We start from the raw sequence: 22,876 nt of genomic DNA, 5'->3' as shown, positions 1-22,876 counted from the left end.
AAGTAATGGGTGGAAACTAAACAAGGAGAGAAGTAACTTAGAACTAAAGGAGAAATTTCCTGACAATTAGAACAATTAATCAGTGGAACAGCTTGCCTCCAGAAGTTGTGAATGTTCCAATGCTGGAAGTTTTTAACAAGGTGTTGGATAACCACCTGTCTGAAGCAGGGGGTTGGACTAGAAGACCTCCAAGGTCCCTTCCAACTCTGTTCCTGTTGTTGTTGTTGTTGTTGTTGTTGTTGTTGTTGTTGTTATAAATGCTTTTATTAGGGGATCCTTGGCTGAGTGGGTTCTTGTAGGACAGAGTGTATCTAGGAAAAGGCTTTGCCCCACTCAAAATACAGTGAGTCCTGTACAAAAGGGATGGGAAGGAAATCCCCCCCTCTCTCGCCCAAGCCCACACCCTCAATGACTCCTTTCCAAGGGCCAATTACAGCCTTAACATCTCCTCCCTTCTACACTTGCTGGTTTGCACAGCTACCGTTTGTCCTATTTGCTTGCAGGAAGGCAGGGAGGGGAGATGTCTTTCTGGGCACCAATGGCAGCCCAGAGAATTGGAGGGAGGAGGGAAACAATCCTGGGAGAGGTGTTATAAAAAGCAGTGTTGTTTTCTTTCTTTCTTTATCGAATGCAGGGGAGTGCGAACTGGTCCCTTTGGTTGCAGGTGCTGATGGTCGGAGGGTGATGGTGCTGGAGCCGCCACCCCTCTTGCTCCTGTGGGCTGTGCTGGAGTCCTTGGTGCTGGTGGGCCGAGGTGGTGAGTTTCTGGAAGGATTTGGGACCTGGTGGGAAGAAACTGAAGCGGGTGGGGGAGTGGGAGAGAGAAATCATGTTTTGTATGCATGTCTCTTCCTAAGAAGTCAGTAAGGGGTGAATACAAGTGCACTAGAGTCCCTTCCATCCCCTGTCCTATTGCTCTCCTATATCTCCTATACCTTTCTTCTATTCCTATATCTCTTCTTCGATTCTTTCATTGATATGTTCTATTCCTATAACTTCTCTTCTTTCTTAGATATATTTTATTATGAGTATATCATCTATAACCTTTATTATGTATTTTACTATGTGTATACCCACTATAACCCTCATTGTGTATTGGACAAAATCAATCAATCAATCAATCAATAACATAAATAAAACATCCACACACACACCATCGCAAATTCCTTTCCCAGCAGGAAACCTCTCCTTTCCTTCCTCCTTCATGCAGCCTCCTTTAAAAACTTCTTGTATTCTCCCTTGGCTATATTTGCTTCCTCTAGTAGCATTTTTATTTTATTTATTTTTAATTTATGTTATCAATTTATGAACGAGGGACATATGCACAGCACAAGGAAGGTTTTAATAATTAATTCCTTCTGATTTTGGTTTTGCTGATTAGATGAACAGAACAGAAAACAATTTAATTTTAATTTAATTTAATTTATTAGATTTGTATGAATTAGAATGTCAGAGTTTGAAGGGTTCTTGGAGATCTCCTAGTCCAGCCCCCTGTAACATTCCAGACAAATGGTTGTCTGATTGTCCAATCTCTTCTTAAAAACTAAGAGTCCATGTTCACTCGTCCTCCTCCCCAGTTCACAGTGGGCAAAGGGTAATCATAAAAGTCAGCCTGATCATAAAAGTCTGGACTAGACTAAGGATAATGGTTGGGTGTGGTGTAGCTTCCAGAGGCAGGGAATCTCCATTATCCATATGGTGAAACTCCAAGCAGCTCCTGTCCGTCTGTCCTTCAGGCAATGGGCATCTGGGGTTCAATGGGGTGAGGCCCAGAAGCACTTGTGTGAGCCCAGAGGGTCTACACACCTGATGTGGCCCTGTCCAAAGTCAACCAAAATTTCCTACGGTCTCCTTTAGCTCCTTTCTTTTTGTATTGAATTGTTTTTAAAAAACATAACCAAAAACATATATACATTTACACATTTGCAAAATACAAAAAAGAAGGAAAAATACAAAAATAAAATTAAATAAAATTAAATAAAAATAAAAAAACAAAAAAGGATACAAAAATATACAATTACAACAATAATGACTGCAAAGCAGAAAGTTGGCCTTATTGTTGGAGAGTGGCTTTTCACAATAACATTGAAGGAAGAGCTGGAGCTGCAGACTCCCCTCAATTCTCTCCTCCACCTTCTTCCTCTCCCAGGCTCCTCCAGGCACTCCCTGTGCTATTCCTACCTGAAGGTGACACAGTCCAGCCAGCAGCTGCCCCAGTTCCTCTCCGTGGTCCACCTGGATGACCATCCCATTGCTCAATATGACATCCTCCATGGGAAGACGGTTCCTCTGGTGCCCTGGATGGAGGCGGAGGAGATGAAGGCACCTGAGAGGATGTTCAGAGCTGACCTGGAGTGGATAGCAGAATTCAACCACCAGACTGGAGGTGAGCAGAGGCAGAACTGCCTTCAAGCCCTGAATTCTCCCTCATGTCTCACTTTCCCACATCTTGTCACTTTGGTTATTGGAGAGAGAGGCAAGTAGGGAAAAAATGGAATGTGGGAGGCCGGGAGGTTGGGTGGTTGAGATGAGCCCCATCCCAGGAATTGACAATATGCCTTTAAGTCCCAATATTTGTAAGGAGCATGAGGATGAGAGATCCTTTCCTACAAAGGAAATACAGTGATACCTTGCCTTACAAACTTAATTGGCACCAGGACAAGGTTCTTAAGGTGAAAAGTTTGTAAGACGAAACAATGTTTCCCATAGGAATCAATGGAAACGCGATTAATGTGTGCAAGCCCAAAATTTCACCACTTTTGCCAGCCAAAGCGCCCGTTTTTGCACTGCTGGGATTCCCCTGAGGCTCCCCTCTATGGGAAACCCCACCTCTGGACTTCTGTGTTTTTGCGATGCTGCAGGGCAATCCCAGCAGGGGAATCCCAGCATCACAAAAACGAGTGCTTCACTGGCAACGGATGTCTGGAGGTGGGATTTCCCAGTGAAGGGAGCATCAGTGAAATCGCAGCATCGCAAAAACACCGAAGTCCTCGAAACCCCACCTCCGACCTCTGTGTTTTTGTGATGCTGTGATTTCACTGAGGCTCCCCTCACTGGGAAACCCCACCTCTGGACTTCTGTTGCCAGCGAAGCACCCGTTTTTGTACTGCTGGGATTCCTCTGCTGTGATTCCCCTGCAGCATCACAAAAACACGCAAGTCCAGAGGTGGGGTTTCCCATGGATGGGAGCAAAATGGGTGCTTCGCTGGCAACGGAAGTCCGGAGGCGGGCCATCCCAGAGGTGGTGGTGGGTTTGTAAGGTGGAAATAGTTTGTAAGAAGAGGCAAAAAAATCTTAAACCGCGGGTTTGTATCTCGAAAAGTTTGTATGACGAGTCGTTTGTAAGATGAGGTATCACTGTAAAACTCTTTCCCCTCCCCAAGATCTCTTCTCTCATGACCTTCTAGCCCAGAGGTCAGCAACCTTAAATAATGAAAGAGCTACAAAGGTTAAAACTGGACCCCCCCTTCAATTCCGGAGCCAATCCGATGTCTGGTTCCCCCCACCACAGAGTCTCCTCCTAACACTGCATCCTTTTCCCTCTACCAGTCCTAACCAAAAGCCCTAACAATTATGGAGCTGACCGGAAAACCTGCCCCTTGCCATGAAATCTCCTCCTGGCATGCCCTTCTTCCCCCCTCCCCAACGAGAAGCTCCTCTCAAAATTGTGGTGCTAACCAGTGACAGGGAGCCACAGCAGAGGGATGAAAGAGCCATATGCAGCTCCAGGGCCAGAAGTTGCTGAGCACCAAATTAAGAAGACTAAATGCCTATTTGCCGATGACTCTAAAGTGTGCAATAGGGTTGATATTCCTGGAGGGGTTGGTAATATGGTAAATGATTTAGCTTTACTAGATAAATGGTCAAAGCAATGGAAACTGCAGTTTAATGTTTCCAAATGTAAAATAATGTACTTGGGGAAAAGGAATCCTCAATCTGAGTATTGCATTGGCAGTTCTGTGTTAGCAAAAACTTCAGAAGAGAAGGATTTAGGGGTAGTGATTTCTGACAGTCTCAAAATGGGTGAGCAGTGTGGTCGGGCAGTAGGAAAAGCAAGTAGGATGCTTGGCTGCATAGCTAGAGGTATAACAAGCAGGAAGAGGGAGATTGTGATCCCCTTATATAGAGCGCTGGTGAGACCACATTTGGAATACTGTGTTCAGTTCTGGAGACCTCACCTACAAAAAGATATTGACAAAATTGAACGGGTCCAAAGACAGGCTACAAGAATGGTGGAAGGTCTTAAGCATAAAACGTATCAGGAAAGACTTAATGAACTCAATCTGTATAGTCTGGAGGACAGAAGGAAAAGGGGGGACATGATCGAAACATTTAAATATGTTAAAGGGTTAAATAATGTCCAGGAGGGAAGTGTTTTTAATAGGAAAGTGAACACAAGAACAAGGGGACACAATCTGAAGTTAGTTGGGGGAAAGATCAAAAGCAACGTGAGGAAATGTTGTGAGCCGCCCCGAGTCTCCGGAGAGGGGCGGCATACAAATCCAAATAATAAATAATAAATTAATAAATAAATAAATATTATTTCATTGAAAGAGTAGTAGATCCTTGGAACAAACTTCCAGCAGACGTGGTTGGTAAATCCACAGTAACTGAATGTAAACATGCCTGGGATAAACATATATCCATTGTAAGATAAAATACAGGAAATAGTATAAGGGCAGACTAGATGGACCATGAGGTCTTTTTCTGCCGTCAGTCTTCTATGTTTCTATGTTTCTAAATGCCACCCCAGGTCATAGGAAAGACCTCACACCGTTGAAAGAAACAGAGGAGGCAAGATCTCTTTTCCCTCCCCTGGTGGGATGGGGGAAAGTAAACATTTCAATTGGGGGGGGGGGTGGGGGGGGGGTCTCTAGGGAGATGAACTCTGGAGAATTTTACCTCTTCTTTCTGTGTTTCAGGGATTCACACCTGGCAGGTGATGCTGGGGTGTGAGCTCAGGGAAGATGGGAGCAAAAAAGAGTTTTTGAACTATGGCTACAATGGGATGGACTTCATCAGATTTGAGAAGGAGACCCTCACCTGGGTGGCAGTTCAGGCCCAGGCTGAAAAGGTCAAGGAGAAGTGGGAGGAATATTCATGGGGGTCCCAGGAAAAAAAAGACTTCCTGGAGAAAACCTGCATTGAGGGGCTGCAGAGATACCTGTCCTACCAGAAGGTGGCTCTGAAGAAGACAGGTGAGTGGCCAAACAGGGTCAGATTGTGAGGTTTTTTTCCTAGGCCTCCTCATCTCACCCTCCTCTAGTTTTCCGCTCTACAGCCTTCATGTGCATGACAAACTGTGCTAGTGACCATAGGTTAGGCAGGAAACTGGTTCTGAATGATATTTCATAGATTATGCTAAGAACTTCTGCTATGGTGGTTGACAGCTTTTTCAAGAAGTAAGCACATAATCCATTAGGGCTAACTTTATCCCAAAGTCCCATTCAGAAATGAATTTAAAGAGTTCTATGTCCCAGAGTAGAGGGAAGGAGGAGAGGGAGAGGATGGCCAAATGAGGTTCTCCCACTTATTAAATTGCCTTGACAGAAATTTTAAAAATCCCAGGAACTCAGGTGTTGCTTCTCCCGCAGAGCCTCCAGTGGGGAAGGTGACTGGCAAAGTGGTCAATGACAGCCTGGAGGTCCTCATCTGCCAGGCCTTTGGCTTCTACCCCAAGGAGATCCAGGCCACCTGGACAAGGGACAGTGAAGACTGCAAGTATGAGACCCTCCCTAAAAAAGTGGCTCCCAACTCAGACGGGACTTATTATCTCTGGGTCAGCATTGAGATCGACCCTAAGGAGAGGGACCATTTTCGGTGTCATATTGAGCACGAGGGCTTGCAGGATCCCCTGATATTGGCTTTCAAGGAGGAACCAGGTGAGTGGCTGATGTGACATTGATTGATTGATTGATTTGGTCGATTTCTATGCCATCCTTCTCCGCAGACTCAGACATGTAGATTTTGCACAAATGATTAAAACTCTGTGGTAGGGGGCTTGTTTTCTTCTGCAGCATCTTATGTTTTCAGAAGATATAGTTCTGTTTTTAGTAATGGGAGAGAAGTGATTTCTGTCAGAGGACTTTGAAATACTAACTTAATAGCAAAGTTATGAAAATGTATGAGATACAGGCATCATTCCCTCTAAGTTGAGCAGTGAGCCATGGCTCACTTAAAAATCATCATCAACTCAGAGTTTTCCAAACCTGCCCAGAAACCGAGAGGGAAAGAGTGGGAGGGAAGGAGAGAGGAAGAGAGAGAAACAGATAGAAAAAAGAGAGGAAGGAAAAGAGAAAGAAAAAGAATGGGAGTAAGGAAGAGAGAAAGAAAATCAAAATCTAGTTTGAAACTAGCTCAACTATTTAAGTGGCATTTTGATATTGATAGAGTTGCCCTATTATGAGCTCACTGTTATAGACACACAGTACAGTATTTTATTTTGAAATTCTCTGAGGCAAAACAGGGTGGGTTTTTTATTTGTTTGTTTGTTTGTTTGTTTGTTTGTTTGTGTGTGTGTGTGTGTGTTTGTTTGTTTGTTTGTTTATTTATTTATTTATTTATTTATTTATTTATTTATTTATTTATTTATTTATTTATTTATTTGTTTGTTTGTTTGTTTATGTGCCGCCCAGTCCCAAAGGGACTGGCGCTCAGACACTATATTTTTCTGCCCCCCCCCAAAAAAAAATTAGAGGGAACACTGGATACAGGTAAAATATGAGATGATTGGTTGTGGCTCTTCCTTCTGCCCATAAAGGCCATTCACTCCTCCCTCTGCAGCCTTGGGGGGGGGGCTTCCTTCAGGTGGGGGCGCTTCCTGGAGGCCATTGCAGTTTGGGAAATGCTTCCATTGGTCAACATCTCCACTTCAGGGAACTCAACTTCTGTATAATCAGAATCATGTTTCTCCATCTCTAGCTAGAACATGGTGGATTCCTGTGGTAATTGTGGCTGCCATAATCTCGGGAGCTCTTCTCTTCCTGATCTGTAAGTAAAAAAACCTCATCCACTTCCCCCCCCTCCCCCAACGCTGTGTCTTTCTGTGTTGACTATGCTAGTGTGGATGGGAAAGAGGCTCTCTGACAGCCAGGACACCCATAAGACTCTTCCCCAGAAACAGCATTTTGAATGGGAATCAGAGAGGAAGAAGAAAGTAGGCAGCCATTTTTTTCAACACTTGTAAATCTAAAAATGTTCCATCTTCCTCTTGTCTGGGAAGCAGCCTCTTAGGCCTCAGTGGACAGAGGGGCAAATATCAGGGCTGAGGAGACGGTTAAATGATCTGGAAAGCACTAGAAAATCCCTAATCTGTAGAAGATCCATGTGCCTGGGAAGAGGAAACTTCAAAGAAGCTCTGATGGAAGGGAGATACCGATGTCCTCTGTTTTGCAATCACATGTAGAGATAAAAACTGGGTCCAAGGTCCAGCATTGGAAGGAGCCATTGCTTCCTCTGTTCTTATTCAGAGCAAAAGACATGAAATGGAGAGTGAATATAGGAAATTGGGAAGTGGCTACTGCCCAGACGGGTTGGGGGGACGTAGCGGGGTATTGTAAATGGAGCTTCACCCCAGAGAACCCAATTTGCACTGAAAGATGTTGAAAGAAAATGCAGAGCACCCTGCATAAGCCAAGCCCACAGTGTGGTAGTAAAAATTTTGGTAGCCCTTCACTGCTTAGCACTAAGGAGATATTTCCTGACAGTCAGAATGGTTGATCACTGAAACAGTTTGCCTCCAGAAGCTGTGAATGCCCCAACATTGGAAGTTTTTAACCAGATGTTGGATAACCATTTGTCTGAAGTAGTGTAGCATTTCCTCCTAAGCAAGGGGTTGGACTAGAAGACCTCCAAGGTCCCTTCTAACTCTGTTGTTGTTATTATTTTTTGTTATTATTAACTTAATAATTTCCTCAATAACCCCCAGGAGAGTTCCATTTTATTTTCATAAACCGATGGGAGGACTAATGCATGTTTCTCAAAATGCTGGGTTATAATCCAGCCAGTTGGACTATTATTATCATCATCATTATCATCATCATCATCATCATCATCATTATTATTAATTACATTTATATGCCACCCATCTCCAAAGACATGGGGTGAGTCACAGCATATAAAAACAGTATGCATTGAGATTGAGAACTTTGCGTAAAATTCGGCCGAATCCGAACCAAACCTGAACTTGAACTCCGAATGCTACGTGACGTCAAAGCTCCACCCCCCGGAATCCCATCATATTTTTTTTTACGGATTTTTAATTTTTATTTATTTTTATGAAAAAGGGCGCTGCAGTGGCGCTGCAAGCAAAGGAAGGTCCTTTCATGTAAAAATAAACATTTTTATTGTTACGTGAAAGGACCGCCCTTTGCTTGCAGCACCGCTGCGGTGTTCTTTTTCATAAAAATAACAATGTTTATTTTTACATGAATAGACCTCCCTTTGAAGGAGCTGGGGAATCCCTTCCACGAAGAGATTCCAGGGGCGGAGCTTTGACATTACGTATACCGGCAGGTTGCTAAGGACGCCAAAGTGATCACTTCCTGGATTCCATGGAATCCAGGAAGTGATCACCTTGGCATCCTTAGCAATCTGCCGGTATATGTGACATCAAAGCTCCGCCCCAGGAATCTCTTCATGGGAGGGATTCCCCAGCTCCTTTTGTGCCTCCTTCCCATCCTCCTGACCGGACGACAGCTCCCTGGTGTTCACCTTCCTCCGCTGCCACCAGCGCCCGGGTCCTCCTCCTCTTCTCAGCAGATGACAGCCAGGCGGTGGCTTTCACAGTGTTCAGCACGAATGCTGAACCCAAGCATGAATTTTTAAAAAAAATTGGGTTCGGGTCCAGTATGTCGAACACCACAAAATTCTGTACGGACCTGAATTATGCGGGTTCGGTTCACCCAACACTTATTGAGATATTAAAGTAAATTTAATTTATCTGGGCCTTCTGAAGACCTTCAGATTGAATCCTTCTCTATCTCAGGCAGGAGCTGCTGCTCCAACATTAACAAACTGTCCTCTCTTCTTGCAATTTCTCAGACCAGTGGAGGAGATCCAGGAAAAATTTCCATCGCAAACTAACAACTTGTCGTAATCAAATTTCTCGAGAAAAACCTCCTTTTCTCTCTATCCATGGCATAGAAGATGAGAGTCAGTCATTGCCGATGCTTCAACTTAAAAGTAGCTCAAAGGTGAGCGTGACACTTGCTGAAGTCTATCTAAGAGACAAAACTCCACACCAGGAAAATATATGGAGGGAAATACCATCAGGCTTGCATGATGGGAGAATTCATCCTCTAGTCCAAGTTTCATGGTACGCGATAAAGAGATCATGGGTTGCCTGGAATTCCTGGATGGGATCTTCTGATTTGATGCTCTGCAGAGAGGATCCAGACCAGCTCAGTCTCTGCAGTTCACCAGCTCTGAGGGATGAATGTAGGCTAGGGAAGGGGCCAGGAGGACTGGAGGGGGAGAATGGGCAAAAAACGGGGGTGTCGAGGTTCCAGGTAGCATCCAAACTAATTCAGAGTCCAAGTCAAAGTGCTCTTAAGTTCCAATTTATTTCTGGAGCCATCCTGGCAACTAAACTGAGAAACCTGAATCTGAGTTTCCCACTCAATTGAAAGTTCACATCCCTTATCCCATAAACCTGTCATGTTGCTCACTCAGATTGTTCCAGCATGGCAAGTTCTCCTTCTGCTTCTGTCCAGGTGGATGGCCTTGAAGCACTCCAAATATGCTTTGTGGCTATGGCTGTTCCCTCATGAAAATCAACCCCCCCCCCAAGTTCATATAAACATCAGGCCTTCTGTAGATAGTGTGGAAAGTCATTAATTTATCACCAGCTTCTCCACTGGCTTGACAGGGGAGCTAGAAAACATGAGATGGAGCATCCAGGAAAAATGCTCCTATATGAGGATATGCTGGAGGGGTAAAAGGAAAGGAACTCTAAAGGGAAGAAGGGAGGATCCCTCCCTGAGAATCCCTCTCTCCAGGGAGAAATTATCTCTCTGGGTGAGAATTGCAAGCTTTTCTCCAACTTGGCTGCTTCTCCCATGCCTGCTGTGGGGGGAAGAGGGAGCTAAAGGGAGGAGAGACTGAGCATCTCTGTCAAGCACTGGGGAAATCAGATCCAATTAATTCAAATGGGTATAAAGAAGTATTTTTTTATTATTTTATTTTATTTTATTTTATTTTATTTTATTTTATTTTATTTTATTTTATTTTATTTTATTTTATTTTATTTTATTTTATTTTATTTTATTTTATTTTATTTTATTTTATTTTATTTTATTATTTTATTTTATTTTATTTTATTTTATTTTATTTTTTATTTTATTTTATTTTATTTTATTTTATTATTTTATTTTATTTTATTTTATTTTATTTTATTTTTTTATTTTATTTTATTTTATTTTATTTTATTTTATTATTTTATTATTTCATTTCATTTCATTTCATTTTTTTATTTATTGTTAGAGTTGAAAGGGACCATGAAGGCCATAGAGTTCAGCTGAATCCATACACAAATAAAATAAAATAAAATAAAATAAAATAAAATAAAATAAAATAAAATAAAATAAAATAAAATAAAATAAAATAAAATAAAATAAAATAAAATAAAATAAAATAAAATAAAATAAAATAAAATAAAATAAAATAAAATAAAATAAAATAAAATAAAATAATAAAATAAAATAAAATAAAATAAAATAAAATAAAATAAAATAAATAAAATAATAATAAAATAAAATAAATAAAATAAATAAAATAAAATAAACATTCATTTAGAGTCCAGTTAATATGAGATAGGTTGAGGTCACCAGGAAAAATGAGACGGTGTGGGTAGGAGGCTGCCCACTTTAGTAATGAGGTTAAATTGTTCACAAGCGTAATGTCATAATCAGGGGGTCTGTAGAATAGTAGGAAGTGAAGTATGGTATTTAAATTCAGTTCAGAGATGATCGTTTCTGGAAGATCTAGTTCATGTCTAACTTGGATATTTTTAAGGTTTAGTGATTTATTTATTTATTGCCCTCTGCAAGAATCTGAAGGACTAAAGGTCAAAGCAAATTGGACATAGATAAAGTCAAAGGAATTCACGGAGGGCTGAACATAGCTCTCTTGTGGGCATTGAGTGACACATGACTGATTATGCATTTGACCCCTCCCTTGTGCACAGCCTCTTCTATATTCCACATACAAATCAGGGCCTTGACTTCCTCCATTTTCTCCCTCTGCAGCACCACACAACCTTTGGAAGGCGGAGGCCCAAAGGAGTTCCCATATATCCGGTTTTAAAGTTGGTCAATGGAGAACAGAAGCGGTTTATTATTGATAAGGCTGCAGCCGCCGCTGCTGATGCTACTACAGCCATCGCCGTTAATTATGACTATTATGATTACGGTTGTTATAACTATGATTACTATTATGATTATTATTATCGTGATTATTATGATTATTTCACTAATTGTTCAGATGACACAGAACTTAAAACAAAAACAAAATAACAGAGTTGGGATGTTTGTAGGTTTTCTAGTACAGCCCTCTACTCGAGCAGGAAACCTTATATACCATTCCAGACAAGTGACCGCTCAGTCCCTTCTTAAAAGCTTCTAGCACCCATAACTTCTGGAGGCAAGCTCTTCCACTGATTAAATAAAGCATCTTTGTTGTTAGTTCTAGATTAACGTAGAAACATAGAAGATTGACGGCAGGAAAAGACCTCACGGTCCATCTAGTCTGCCCTTATACTATTTCTTCTATTTTATCTTAGGATGGATATATGTTTATCCCATGCATGTTTAAATTCAGTTACTGTGGATTTACCAACCACGTCTGCTGGAAGTTTGTTTCAAGGATCTACTACTCTTTCAGTAAAATAATATTTTCTCATGTTGCTTTTGATCTTTCCCCCAACTAACCTCAGATTGTGCCCCCTTGTTTTTGTGTTCACTTTCCTATTGAAAACACTTCCCTCCTGAACCTTATTTAACCCTTTAACATATTTAAATGTTTCGATCATGTCCCCCCTTTCCCTTCTGTCCTCCAGATTATACAGATTGAGTTCATTAAGTTTTTATACCATTTTTGCAGCCCGTCTTTGGACCTGTTCAATTTTATCAATATCTTTTTGTAGATGAGGTCTCCAGAACTGAACACATTATTCCAAATGTGGTCTCACTAGCGCTCTATACAGCAGGATCACTGTCTCCCTCTTCCTACTTGTTATACCTCTAGCTATGCAGCCAAGCATTCTACTTGCTTTCCCTACCACCTGACTGCACTGTTCACCCATTTTGAGACTATCAGAAATCACTACCCCTAAATCCTTCTCTTCTGAATTTTTTGCTAACACAGAACTGCCAATGCAATACTCAGATTGAGGATTCCTTTTCCCCAAGTGCATTATTTTACATTTGGAAACATTAAACTGCAGTTTCCATTGCTTTCACCATTTATCTAGTAAAGCTAAATCATTTACCATATTGCAGACGCCTCCAGGAATATCAACCCTATTGCACACTTTAGAGTCATCGGCAAATAGGCAAACCTTCCCTACCAGACCTTCCCCTATGTCACTCACAAACATATTAAAAAGAATAGGACCCAGAACAGACCCTTGTGGCACACCGCTTGTAACCAGGCTCTGCTTAATACTCCCCATTAACAACAACCCTCTGATATCTATGCTTCAGCCAACTGCAAATCCACGGAACTATCCAGGGATTAAGTCCAATCTTCACTAATTTATCTATCAGCTCTTTATGTGGAACCGTATCAAAGGTTTTGCTGATGTCCAGATAGACAATATCCATGGCACCACCTTCATCCAACATCTTTGTGACATAGTCAAAGAAATCAATGAGATTAGTCAGACTTGATTTGCCCTCAGTAAAGCCATGCTGATTTGGGTCCAATAAGTTATTGTTTTTTAGGTGCTGATTTATCCTCTTTTTGAGTAGAGTCTCCATCATTTTAACTATAACTGATGTCAAGCTAACTGGCCTGTAGTTACCAGCTTCTTCTCTACTGCCCTTCTTGTGGATAGGCACAACACTGGTCCTTCTCCAATCCTCAGGAACATCTCCTGTTAACAGGGATTGGTTAAACAAATCAGTCAGGGGGCAGCAATCACATATCTGAGTTCTTTAAGAACTTAGTTTCCATCCATTGCTTCTTGCCTTGTCTTCTGATGCTTTGGAAAATAGTTTGACCCCCCCCCCATCTCTGTAGCCCCTCAAATATTGGAACAATGTTATCATATCACCCCAGTCTTTCTTTTCACTAGACTTTCTATTCCCAATTCCTGCAATCGATTTTCATAAGTTTTAGCCCTCTAATTGTCCTTGTGGCTCTTCTTCAAACTTGGATTCAATATTCCTAGTGTGGTCTTATTAAGGATTTGTAAAGCTCTACTAATATTTCATGTGATTTTGGTTCAATCTCTATTAATGCAGCTTACAATTGGATCAAATTTTTTTCTGGGGTATTGGCTATCCCTGCCAGTTTGGAGTCATGTACAAATCTGATCAGTTTTCCTTCTATTCCCTTATCTAAAACATTTATGAAGCTATAAAAAGTACTAGCCTAAAACAGACCCTGGGGGTGTTGTGGTTGGCTCTGGCCCAGCTTCTGCCCCAGGGAATGGGGAGGTGGATGCAGGGGAAAATTCAACATGTCACAGGCCTGTGTTATTGCCGACAGAATCAGTTCAGAATTTAGTTTCCTCGGACGAAGAAGAAGGTGGGAGAGACTCGGCAGAGGAGTGCTTGGCACACAGCCCAGGCAGTCAACCTCCCTTATCTTCCATTGATTCTGATGATGATGTTTTGGACCCACGCAAGCGCAGAATTATGCGTAGAAGAGACCAAGTAAGAACATATTACAGGAAATAAGTGAGGCCACCTGTGTTTGGCTGGGGCTCCAGTAATTAGGGCTGCTGCTATAAATAGCAGACATGTGGGTTTGGCCATTGTTGAAGAATATCTGATCGGAGTTCATCAGGAATCCTGTGTTTTCTGGACTTTGTTGCTATTTCAATTCCCCCATTCCTGACGGCAGAGATGGGTTTTGAGAAGTTTACAAAAGGCATGGGGGGGCAATTCTGATCTCTGGGGGGAATTCGTTCCAGAGGGCCGGGGCCGCCACAGAGAAGGCTCTTCCCCTGGGTCCCGCCAAATGACATTGTTTAGTCGACGGGACCCGGAGAAGACCAACTCTGTGGGACCTAACTGGTCGCTGGGATTTGTGCGGCAGAAGACAGACTCAGAGATATTCTGGTCTGATGCCATGTAGGGCTTTATAGGTCATAACCAACACTTTGAATTGTGACCGGAAACTGATAGGCAGCCAATGCAGGCCATGTGCCCCCTATCAAATGACACACACACACCCTGCTCCCAGCACATGATGGCATGCCCGTGTTTCGCTCTCCCTAGGCTTCCCAACCCTTCTAGGAGTCTGGGGAGGGTGAAAATACCCTTCCCCATTCCCTCTGGAGACTGTAAACAGCTTGTTTCCTGACTCCCAGTGGACCCAAAGGCCTGAAAATCATCTGACCAACGCACACATGTGCACCTGACCTGAGCTCATGTGTCCACCGATATGGTTCTACGTTCCACTTGCGGCACGCATGCCATAGGTTTGCCATCATGGTTTTAGGTGAAACCTGGCTCAAAAATAGTAACTGCAAGAGGGACTTTGGGTGATTATTTAAATATGAGCCAGTTGCGCATGACAATCCTTACTTGTTTAAACAGAGGCATGGAATCAAAATCACATGAAATATTAGTATGCTTTAAAGTTTTATAACTTTACTGAGACTACTGGAATTCTGCATCCAGTTTTGGTCACCACATTATGAAAAAGAGATTGAGATTTTGGAAAAGGTGCAGAGAAGATCAACTAAGACAATTGAAGATTGGAGATTAAAACGTATGAAGAATAGTCGCAGGAATTGGGTATAGCCAGTCTAGAGAAACAAAGGACTAGCAGTTTTCCAATATTTGAGAGACTGCCACAAAGAAGTGGGGGTCAATTTATTTTCCAAGGCATCAGAAGGCAGGACCAGAAACAATGAGTGGGAACTAATCAAAGAAAGAAGCAACCTGGAATGAAGGAGAAACTTCCTAACAGTGAGGTCAATTAACTAGTGGAACAACTTGCCTCCAGAAGTTGTTGGAGCTCCATCACTGGAGATTTTTAAGAAGAGACTGGACAGTCTTGTTTTGAAGGGAATAGGATCTCCTGTTTGAGCAGGGGTGTGTGGACTAGAAGACCCCCAAGATCCCTTACAGCTCTATTCTGAATTGAATTGAAATTTAGCACACAGTAATCCTTATGGTTAGCGTTCCAAGTGTTTGACTTGGAAACAATCCAATTTAATGTATATTACTGTATGTATAGATCATTTTTATTTGTATATTGATTGATTTATTGCTTATTATTTAGTGAATAATAGTAGCAGTGGCAAAAATACCTTGTATCTATTGATGAAGTTATCTATTGGTTCATCTGCTTATGACCTGCAATAGATGAAAGACCATCAGCTTCCCCGTTGAAGGATGCCTGTCCATTAATATGGTGGACGAGATACTGGTACCCAAGTGGCTTTGGGATTCTTTTAGAGTAGGAATGTTATTGATCGGGTAAAGAGCTCCCACACCTTGTAAGCTCTAGCAGAAGTTTAGCTGTTGCTATGACTACTGATAATGTACAGAATGTATGATATTGTTATTAATAATTTTAGTGTATTGTGATGTGTTTTCATGACTGGTTCGTTGTAACATGAGCTTTTCAAACTGTGTAAAAGGCATTCCACTATGGAGCAGTGGTGCCCCTTTTTGGAACTTGCTTCTTTGTAAATAAAACTCTTACTCTTTTCCATCTATACAACATCACCTGTAATAACTTGAGATCCTTCTATGAATATGTTGGCTTTGCAACATCTATTGCTTATGCATTCTCTCTCGTCACTCAAAAAGCAATCAATAGCAGTGCTTCCCTTTTTGGGGTGGGGGTTTCTGTCAATATTTTCTGGAAAGAGTCCCACAATAATATGTTGTCTAATACTACATTAGGCCTTGATTCTTTGCCTTGAGCCTGGTTTGATTCCACGGAAGAACATCCCTAATTACAGCCTGGTGCCAGCAAATTTTCCAAGGATCTCCTTCTTCAAAACTGCAGAAGAAATATTAATTATAATAATAATTTATTAGATTTGTATGCCGCCCCTCTCCAAAGGCTCAAAACATAATACACAATGTACAAATCCAATATTAAAAAAAAACAAATTAAAACCCTAATCATACAAATTAATCACACAACACAAGCAAACCATACATAAATCATAGTAGCTACGGAGAATATCAACTTCCCCAAGCCTGGCAACATAGGTGGGTTTTTAGGAGCTTGCAAAAGGCAAGGAGGGTGGGGGCAGTTCTAATCTCCGGGGGGAGTTGATTCCAGAGGGCTGGGGCTGCCACAGAGAAGGCTCTTCCCCTTGGTCCCACCAGATGGCATGGCTTAGTCGACGGGACCTGGAGAAGGCCAACTCTGTGGGACTTAAACAAGCACTTGGATTCATGCGGCAGAAGGCAGTCCCAAAGGTATTCTGGTCCGATGCCATGTAGGTCATAACCAACACTTTGAATTGTGACTGGAAACTGATCGGCAACCAATGCAGGCTGCGGAGTATTGATGAGACATGGATATATCTGGGGAGGCCCATGATTGCTCTTGCAGCAGCATTCTGCACGATCTGAAGTTTCCGAACACTTTTCAAATGTAGCTCCATGTAGAGAGCATTACAGTAATCGAACCTCAAGGTGATGAGGGCATGAGTGACAGTGAGCAGTGACTCCCAGTCCTAATAGGGCCACAACTGGTGCACTAGGCGAACTTGGGCAAACGCCCTCCTCGCCACAGCCGAAAGATAGTGCTCTAATGTTAGTTGTGGATCGAGGAGGACGCCCAAGTTGCGGACCCTCTCTGAGGGTGTCAGTTATTCCCACCCCCAAGGGTAATGGATGGACAGATGGAATTGTCCTTGGGAGGCAAAACCCACAGCCACTCTGTCTTGTCAGGGTTGGGTTTGAGCCCATTGACACCCATCCAGGCCCCAACAGCCACCCCAACAGCCACAATGAGATTAGCAGCCACTGGGACTCATTCCCAAGACCTCAGCAATTTCCAAAGAGTCAAAATATGTTTCAATATCTCATATAAATTAATCATTGGAACAGCTTGAGTCCAGAAGTTGTGAATACTCCAACATTGGAAGTTTTTAAGAAAAGATTGGATAACCATTTGTCTGAAGTGGTGTACAGTTTCCTACCTAAGCAGGAGGTTGGACTAGGAGACCTCCAAGGTCCCTTCCAACTCTGTGATTCTGTTCTGTTCTGTTCCATTCCGTTCCGTTCCGTTCCATTCCATTCCGATCCAATCTGATCCAATCCAATCCACTTTTTGATGAATTCTATATTCTGTATATCTAGGGGGCCCTGAGAAGGAACTTATCACTTTCAATTATATGGAGGCCTGCAATTATAAGGAACTGGGGCTTCTACAAAGCTAACATAGCATCCAGGGTATGTAGATGAAAGTGCAGTCAAGATGAAGGCAGAACAGCTGTCTCAGAAAGATGTGTAGGATGTGTTTTCCACTTTCTGATGTTTCACCCACTAGAGGCCCTACATAAAGATCTTGTGTTTTCATTTGCTCCAGCCCTTGGGTTTAGCCTCCCCTGGAAGAGCTGCTCTTTACCACCTTCTTAGCCCCCTACAGACATTGATTCAGTAACATGATCCAGTTCAGCCAGAGGATTGGTCACTTAAGAGTTTCTCCAGGACCTCCAAGAGAATGTTCTCCATGGTGCTGCCCTGAGATTTTTCCCATCTTCTACAAAGCATCTCTCTGCCACCACCACCACCCACCAATAATATTTTCCTTAGTTTATTTACTTTCCCAGAAATGTGTGAGAATGGGAGGAGAGCATCTTTCTGCCTTCTACTTCATGCACTCTCTGGGGCACTGTACCTCTTTCCCCTGACTTGCACACCTGCACATTTGTTGGTGCTGCAGCAACCTCAGAGCCCGAAACCACCAAGAGAGGCTCCTAAAGAGCACCGGATGGAGACTTGGTGCAGATGTTCATCTCCAGAGCTTCTTCTGAGAAGAACCATGTTTAGAACTTCATGGCAGTTAACCACAGTTTCAAAGGGCACCAAATGAATGGCTTCTTCCAGGGGGTTAGGGAAGTCCTACTCTGGGCCTCTGCCCCCCCTGTGTTAGTATATAGTGCCTCCCCTGTGTTAGTATATAGTATGTAACCTACTTGGGTGTTGCCACACAGTAGGTAACAATGCCAGTTAGTATAATGTGAAGACTATGCCTTTAAGGAACTTTTATAGATTGGCCATTAGAGGGTGCCAGCACTGTTCCCTTTGGGGGGAGTTACTTTGTTAGAAATATATTTGCCATTATCTGTATTCTTGCTGTGTGCGTGGTTTGCAAACTATTAGTAGTATTATATTGCTGATTCTGTATATTTGTAAATAATAATATTGTTATATATACATTGATACTAAGTATGGATTATTGTCTGACTAACCCACATTTCCTACACCAAAAAACTCTGCTTAATGTGTGTTGAAGGTTTTGTAGCGAGACATACTAACACCCTGTAGCATCCTAAGCACTCAACACATGACTCTTTGTTTCTTCCCCAACCCCCAAATCTCCAACCTTAAATTATCTACTGTTGACAGGTTGAAAAGGTGACTCTCTCCTCTTCTAAGAGGTCCGTAAGTGGCATGCATAATGGAGCTCTGTGGAAGCACTCTGGGAACTGCCCCTAAGTCTAAATCTCTGGGGAGGCCTTAGAGGCTCTGCCATAATTGGAATTGTGACCCCTTGAGCGACGGGATATCAAGGTGAACAGTAGAGGAAGTCAGGGTTAGAGTTAGCGCCCTGGTCTGCCTTGCTGAGAAACATCTGCCCACAAAAGATTGAGGCCCCCTCTCTGAAGGCATTGACCCCCATCCCCTTTCTCCTGCTTTCTCTCTGATCTGAACCTGTAGGGAGGTAATCATATCCTGGGGGAAGCATTTTCAGCTCAGCTTTGCCTATCTCTCCCGGAGAATAATTGACCAATCAGAACAGATATCGCAGGACCTTTGAAGTCTTCTAGTCCAGAGTTCTTCAGCTTTTCTGGGTTGGCGGCTGGGGACAGAGGAGGGAGGGAGGAAACAACCCTGGGAGAGATGCCAAAAGCAGGGTTGTTTTCTTTCTTCTATTCTTCTTCTGTAGACTTTGGATGTGGAGAAAACCTTTATTGAACACACCTGCTCTCACCTGGAACCCTCGTTTATTCTCGGGTATGAACGGATGCCTTTGGTTGCAGGTGCTGGTGGTCGGAGGCTGATGGTGTTGCAACTGCCACCTCTCTTGCTCCTGTGGGCAGTGTTGGGGTCCTTGGTGCTAGGGGGCCAATGTGGTAAGTTTCTGGAAGGATTTGCGACCTGGTGGAAAGAAGCTGAAAGGGAGGGGGAGTGAAAGCGTGTCTTGCCTCTATGTCTTCCCCACATTAACATCACAGTTCCTTTATTTGTTTGTTTGTTTGTTTGTTTCTTTGTTTGTTTCTTTCTTTCTTTCTTTATTTATTTATTTATTTATTAAAGGTTAAAGTTTTGGGGGTTTGGGAAAGAAAACACAGACTCAGGTAGTGAATTCCATGCATTGATTACTCTGTTGATGAAGTCGTATTTTCTGCAGTTGAGTTTCAACATTGAGTTTAAATCTATTGTGTACTTATGTATTGTTGTGGTTGAAGCTGAAGTATTCATTGACAGGTAGGACATTGTGGCAGATGATTTTATGAACTAACTTTAGATCGGATTGAAGGTGAAGTATCTCTAGATGTAAGCCCAATTTTTCAAGTCTGATGGAATAAGGTATTCTGTTGCAAGCAGAGGAGTGGAGGACATTAATTAATTAATTAATTAATTAATTGATTAATTAATTAATTAATTAATTAATTAATTAATTAATTAAGTTAGTTAGTTAGTCCAATACATAATACACATTGAAGAGAAAGATATGTAATAATATAAGTAAAGAAAAGAATAGAAGAAAAGATATAAAAGTATAGGTGAAGATATTTGAAAGGAAGAAAAGATAAATGAGATAAGGAGAGACAATTGGACAGGGGACGGAAGGCGCACTGGTGCACTTATGCATGGCCCTTACTGACCTCTAAGGAACCTGGAGAGGTCAATCGTGGAGAGTCTAAGGGAAAAATGTTGGGGGTTAGGGGTTAACACTAGTGAGTCAGGTAATGAGTTCCACGCTTCGACAACTCAGTTGCTGAAGTCATATTTTTTACAGTCAAATTTCCCAGCCGGAAACTTCTCTATTCCTTCCTTCTTCGCTCAACCTCATTGCTTGTATTCAGTTGGTAACCCATTCCCATTTGTAGCTGAACAAGAAAGTAACAATGAATGGTGAACCTTCAAAGTCTCCCCAGCGTCTCCTTTGGTTACATTCATTTCCTCTATTAGCATTTTTATTTTCTGTTATCACTTTATGAACGAGGGACATATGCACAGCACAAGGAAGGTTTTAATAATTGCTTCTGGTTTTGGTTTTGCTGATTAGATGAACAGAACAAAAAAGAATTGAATTTGTTGTTTCTTGCACATAAGGTCGCTCAGATTCAGAATGATCTGGACTTAATTGGGTAATTCAGACTGATGTGACAGGGTCAGGCCTTAGTCCTATTGTTTGGGATGAGTTTGACCTGGTAACTCCTGATGAAGTGCACAAGGATATGGGAGCTGTTTGTCCCCCCACCTGTTTATTGAATACCTGGCTGGATCCAATGCTTCCTTGAGTGAGGGGTCATTTCCATAGACACTGAAATAAGCAGTTGTGTGACCACTCCTCAAGAAACCTGAGATAAATTAGTGAAGATTGGACTTAATCCCTGGATAGTTCAGTGGATTTGCATCTGAGTGAAGCGTAGATATCAGAGGGTTGTTGTTAATGGCGAGTATTCTGAGCAGAGCCTGGTGCCACAAGGGTCTGTTCTGGGTCCTATTCTTTTTAATATGTTTGGGAGTGACATAGGGGAAGGTTTGGTAGGGAAGGTTTGCCTATTTGCCGATGACTCTAAAGTGTGCAATAGGGTTGATATTCCTGGAGGGGTCTGTAATATGGTAAATGATTTAGCTTTACTAGATAAATGGTCAAAGCAATGGTGACTGCAGTTTAATGTTTCCAAATGTAAAATAATGCACTTGGGGAAAAGGAATCCTCAATCTGAGTATTGCATTGGCAGTTCTGTGTTAGCAAAAACTTCAGAAGAGAAGGATTTAGGGGTAGTGATTTCTGACAGTCTCAAAATGGGGGAGCAGTGTGGTCGGGCAGTAGGAAAAGCAAGTAGGATGCTTGGCTGCATAGCTAGAGGTATAACAAGCAGGAAGAGGGAGATTGTGATCCCCTTATATAGAGCACTGGTGAGACCACATTTGGAATACTGTGTTCAGTTCTGGAGACCTCACCTACAAAAAGATATTGACAAAATTGAACGAGTCCAAAGACGGGCTACAAGAATGGTGGAAGGTCTTAAGCATAAAGCGTATCAGGAAAGACTTCATGAACTCAATCTGTATAGTCTGGAGGACAGAAGGAAAAGGGGGGACATGATCAAAACATTTAAATATGTTAAAGGGTTAAATAAGGTTAGGAGGGAAGTGTTTTTAATAGGAAAGTGAACACATGAACAAGGGGACACAATCTGAAGTTAGTTGGGGGAAAGATCAAAAGCAACGTGAGGAAATATTATTTCACTGAAAGAGTAGTAGATGCTTGGAACAAACTTCCAGCAGACGTGGTTGGTAAATCCACAGTAACTGAATTTAAACATGCCTGGAATAAACATATATCCATTGCAAGATAAAATACAGGAAATAGTATAAGGGCAGACTAGATGGACCATGAGGTCTTTTTCTGCCCACAGTCTTCTATGTTTCTATGTTTCTAAACCATCCCTGGATACAGCCAAGTTGAAGAACATTAGGCCAGTCTCCAACCTGCTCTTCTTGGGCAAGGTTGTTGAAAAGGTGGTGACATTCCAACTTTGGCAGTCCTTGGATGAAAGAATATCTAGACCTTTTTCAGTCTGGTTTCAGGACTGGTCACAGCGCAGAAGCCACTTTGATCATGCTGATGGATGATCTCTGGTGGGCCTGCGATAGGGGTTACTTATCTATCCTGGTGCTTCTTGACCTCTCAGCAGCAGCCAAATCTCACTGCAGCGCCTAGAGTGGCAGCTGGGGCCAACAAGCAACAGTCGCCCACCCAAGCTCCAGCTGGGTGGCCTGCTCTCTGCTCTCCCACACCGCAGACATCTCTCAGCACAAGTGGGAGAGCACAGAACTCAGGACCACCCTGCCTGCTCCCCGTGCCATGGCCCATCAACTAGGAGATCACAGGTAAGAGGTGCGGCGCAGTGGAGGGACCAGTGTATGGAGCTGCTGCTAGCGGTAGAGTGGGTAGGCCACTTGTGGCAGCATCAGGGGGCGGAGGGAGGCATTGCGGAGATTGGCAAAGCGGTGGGCAGATGGGAGCCGACAGCTCCCATCGCTCGTGGTGGCGTCAGAGGGCATGAGTGGGCATGGGGCTACTTTTGAAAAGTGTTCGGAAACTTCAGATCGTGCAGAATGGAGCTGCGAGAGCAATCATGGGCTTCCCTAGGTATGCCCATGTTACACCAACACTCCGCAGTCTGCATTGGTTGCCGATCAGTTTCCAGTCACAATTCAAAGTGTTGCTTATGACCTATAAAGCCCTGCATGGCATTGGACCAGAA

At 42.5% G+C, this 22,876-nt stretch overlaps 1 protein-coding gene and 1 pseudogene across 1 annotated transcript in view; both read left to right on the top strand.

Annotated features, from left to right (window-relative positions):
• The first annotated feature begins 684 nt into the window (after positions 1–684).
• LOC139159128 (major histocompatibility complex class I-related gene protein-like) lies at positions 685–19,429 on the top strand (annotated as a pseudogene).
• Positions 19,429–22,876, top strand: part of LOC139159127 (zinc-alpha-2-glycoprotein-like) — a 16,124-nt gene continuing 12,676 nt past the window's right edge. The window contains exon 1 of the mRNA XM_070736484.1: positions 19,429–19,501. Coding sequence (XP_070592585.1) covers positions 19,429–19,501 — 73 coding nt within the window. The remainder of the gene's footprint in view (positions 19,502–22,876) is intronic.

This window comes from Erythrolamprus reginae, chromosome 2 (assembly GCF_031021105.1).
Source record: "Erythrolamprus reginae isolate rEryReg1 chromosome 2, rEryReg1.hap1, whole genome shotgun sequence".
Classification (NCBI taxonomy): domain Eukaryota; kingdom Metazoa; phylum Chordata; class Lepidosauria; order Squamata; family Dipsadidae; genus Erythrolamprus; species Erythrolamprus reginae.
The sequence above is the reverse complement of the archived record's forward strand: the minus strand, read 5'-3'. Positions and strand labels throughout refer to the sequence as shown.